We start from the raw sequence: 2,894 nt of genomic DNA, 5'->3' as shown, positions 1-2,894 counted from the left end.
GGGCTCTCTCTCTGTGAGCACTGAGAGGGAGGAGACTTGGGCACAGAGAAATAGTTCCTGCCAGAGACAGCTCCAGGCAGCAGAGACATTGTCAGAGAGGGAGAAGGTGGAGATCCTAGAAAGATAGTGGGAGGGGGATTCGGCACCTCCTTGCCATCCCCTGCAGTGCAAGCACCTTCCCTGGTCTCTTCTCCCACACAGCATTGCTCCCCACCCTCAGTGTCACAAGCACTTGGCCATCTGTTGCCTTCCCAGCAGCTTGAACAACAAAGAGGGGGGTTAAGAATGCAAGTTCAGCTGAGACACCAGCGCTGTGGGTCCTGTCATGCAGAGTTTTCCATGCAGGAAAAGCAACCAAACCCCCTCCCGATTTTTGCAGCTCTGAGTCACTACAGTGTGTGGGGCTGGAAAAGATCTGACCCTCCCTTCAGGACATCCCAAATTTAGGACATTTGACTCTTTCCCTGGGGGTCCTGCAGGGCTGCAGGCTGCCCTCCAGAGGGTCACAACTCTCCCACAGCATCACTGTGTTTTCCAAGTGCCCAACAGAGAAGACACTGCGAGGCTAAGGCCAAGGAAATGCTGCTGGAGGGCTGGATGTGGGCAGCTGCAATGAGCCCTCGGTGTCCCTGGCTGGGAGGGCAGAGCTGAGAGCCTCCTCTGCTACGATGAGATGGGATGCGGGGTTTGGAGATCCGCACTTGGAAACTGGACTCCTCAGCTCTCAGCATTGTCCTGGATCTTGTGGGGGGAACACCTGAGTGTTATTGTCCTCCAGCTCAAGGAGGTGCCAGCACAGGGCAGCTGAGAGCAGGGCTGATGGACACACCGTCAGTCCTCACTCTGCACTGAGGGACAGTCCCTTTGCCTGTCAGCACCCACAAGATTTCACCTGGAGTGCAGCAGGAATGCCAAGGACTCCAAAACTCCTCAGCAGTGGTGGGGCAGCTAGAACAAAATGCACAAACCAAAACCTCCTCAGCTCTGCTCTGCATTCGGGTGATTTGGGAGGGACAATGCTGAAAAGCTCTTTGATATCAAAAGTGGATTTAATCGGGAATCACCTTGTGTTCCTACTTACTTATTGGTGTAGGGCAGGACTGCATTCTGCAGAGCCCGCAGCAGAGCTCCCTTCTCCCAGGGGCACCCTCAGCCAGCACCAACCACAGCTCATGAAAGGAACCTGCAAAAGGTCTTCCTGAAAGGAGAGAGGAAATTTTGGAGGTTTCCATGAGAAACTGAATAGATTTTGTTCAGATGAATCTATCCTAACTTATGTATATTCCTTCTAGGACAGGATCCCATGCCCAGAGAAAGAAAATGTCCAACAGCAGTTCCATCATGGATTTCATTCTTCTGGCATTCGCAGACACGCGGGAGCTGCAGCTCTTGCACTTCTGGCTCTTCCTGGGCATCTACCTGGCTGCCCTCCTGGGCAACGGCCTCATCATCACCGCCGTAGCCTGTGACCACCACCTCCACACCCCCATGTACTTCTTCCTCCTCAACCTCTCCCTCCTTGACCTGGGCTCCATCTCCACCACTCTCCCCAAAGCCATGGCCAATTCCCTCTGGGACACCAGGGCCATCTCCTACCAAGGGTGTGTGGCCCAGCTCTTTTTCTTTTTCTTCTTTATTTCTGCTGAGTATTTTCTTCTCACCGTCATGGCCTATGACCGCTACGTTGCCATCTGCAAACCCCTGCACTACGGGACCCTCCTGGGCAGCAGAGCTTGTGTCCACATGGCAGCAGCTGTCTGGGGCAGTGGGTTTCTCTATGCTGTGCTGCACACGGCCAACACATTTTCACTACCACTCTGCAAGGGCAATGCTGTGGACCAGTTCTTCTGTGAAATCCCCCAGATCCTCAAGCTCTCCTGCTCACACTCCTACCTCAGGGAAGTTGGGCTTCTTGTGGTTAGTGCCTGTTTAGCATTTGGGTGTTTTGTTTCAATTGTGCTGTCGTATGTGCAGATCTTCATGGCCGTGCTGAGGATGCCCTCTGAGCAGGGACGACACAAAGCCTTTTCCACGTGCCTCCCTCACCTGGTTGTGATCTCCCTGTTTGTCAGCACTGGCATGTTTGCCTACCTGAAGCCCCCCAGAATTACTTTTCCCCTTCTAAATCTGGTGGTGGCATTGCTATATTCATTGGTGCCTCCAGCAGTGAACCCCCTCATCTACAGCATGAGGAACCAGGACCTCAAGGATGCCCTATGGAAACTGGTTGAATGGACGCTGTTTCATCAGCAATAACCAGCTTCCCCTTCTCTTCACGTTTCCCCGAGTTTATCTTAGGCCACAAAAGTGTATTTTTCTCTTCTAATAATCCTGCTTGTGGAATTTTCTCAGTTTATGCTACTTCACTAGAGGCTTGATGCTGTTGTGCCTGACCCTCGCACAACACTATGTCAAATGTCACCTGTCCAAGAGCAGCTCTTAATAAAAGGGCATCTCCCAGGTACAGAACGTGGAGGTTGGGCTCTTCCTCTAATGGTCCTGCCAATACAACATCTAAGGAACGGGTCTTTTAAAGAGTTTGTTCTTGTGTTCTCAAAGTTTTCTGGGTGAAGCTCACTGTGATATTGGGTTCCATTGGACCAAATGTTCTGGTTTTACAGGCTCTCTTCTTGGCGTCCAGTGGCAGTGGAGATGGTGCATGAGCTCCCCTTTATCTCCTCAGGCTGCTTCATGAATGTCAGGACTCATGGCATTTAGCAGACTCTCTGGAAATTAATTTGGAGGGGTCAGGAGAGGATGGGGACTCACCACATGCCATGGAGTGGGAGTGAATGGAGACACACAAGGGGCAACACCCTCAGAGGTGAAGTCCACTAAAAGCAAAATATTGAATTGAGGTATGCACTGGAGGGGTGATTAAGACGCCTTGGGCT

The 2,894-nt window shown here is 51.9% G+C and overlaps 1 protein-coding gene across 1 annotated transcript; it reads left to right on the top strand.

Moving 5' to 3' along the window:
• The first annotated feature begins 1,320 nt into the window (after positions 1-1,320).
• Positions 1,321-2,256, top strand: LOC132321346 (olfactory receptor 14A16-like). Its single transcript, XM_059834853.1, has one exon. The coding sequence runs from the start codon at positions 1,321-1,323 to the stop codon at positions 2,254-2,256; it is 936 nt and encodes a 311-aa protein (XP_059690836.1).
• Positions 2,257-2,894: the final 638 nt, after the last annotated feature.

Source organism: Gavia stellata, unplaced genomic scaffold (assembly GCF_030936135.1).
Source record: "Gavia stellata isolate bGavSte3 unplaced genomic scaffold, bGavSte3.hap2 HAP2_SCAFFOLD_59, whole genome shotgun sequence".
Taxonomy (NCBI): domain Eukaryota; kingdom Metazoa; phylum Chordata; class Aves; order Gaviiformes; family Gaviidae; genus Gavia; species Gavia stellata.
This window is presented reverse-complemented; position numbering and strand designations above follow the sequence as displayed.

Coding starts and splice junctions, on each gene's coding strand:
- LOC132321346 (XM_059834853.1), top strand. CDS start 1,321: ATGTCCAACAGCAGTTCCATCATGGATTTCATTCTTCTGGCATTCGCA.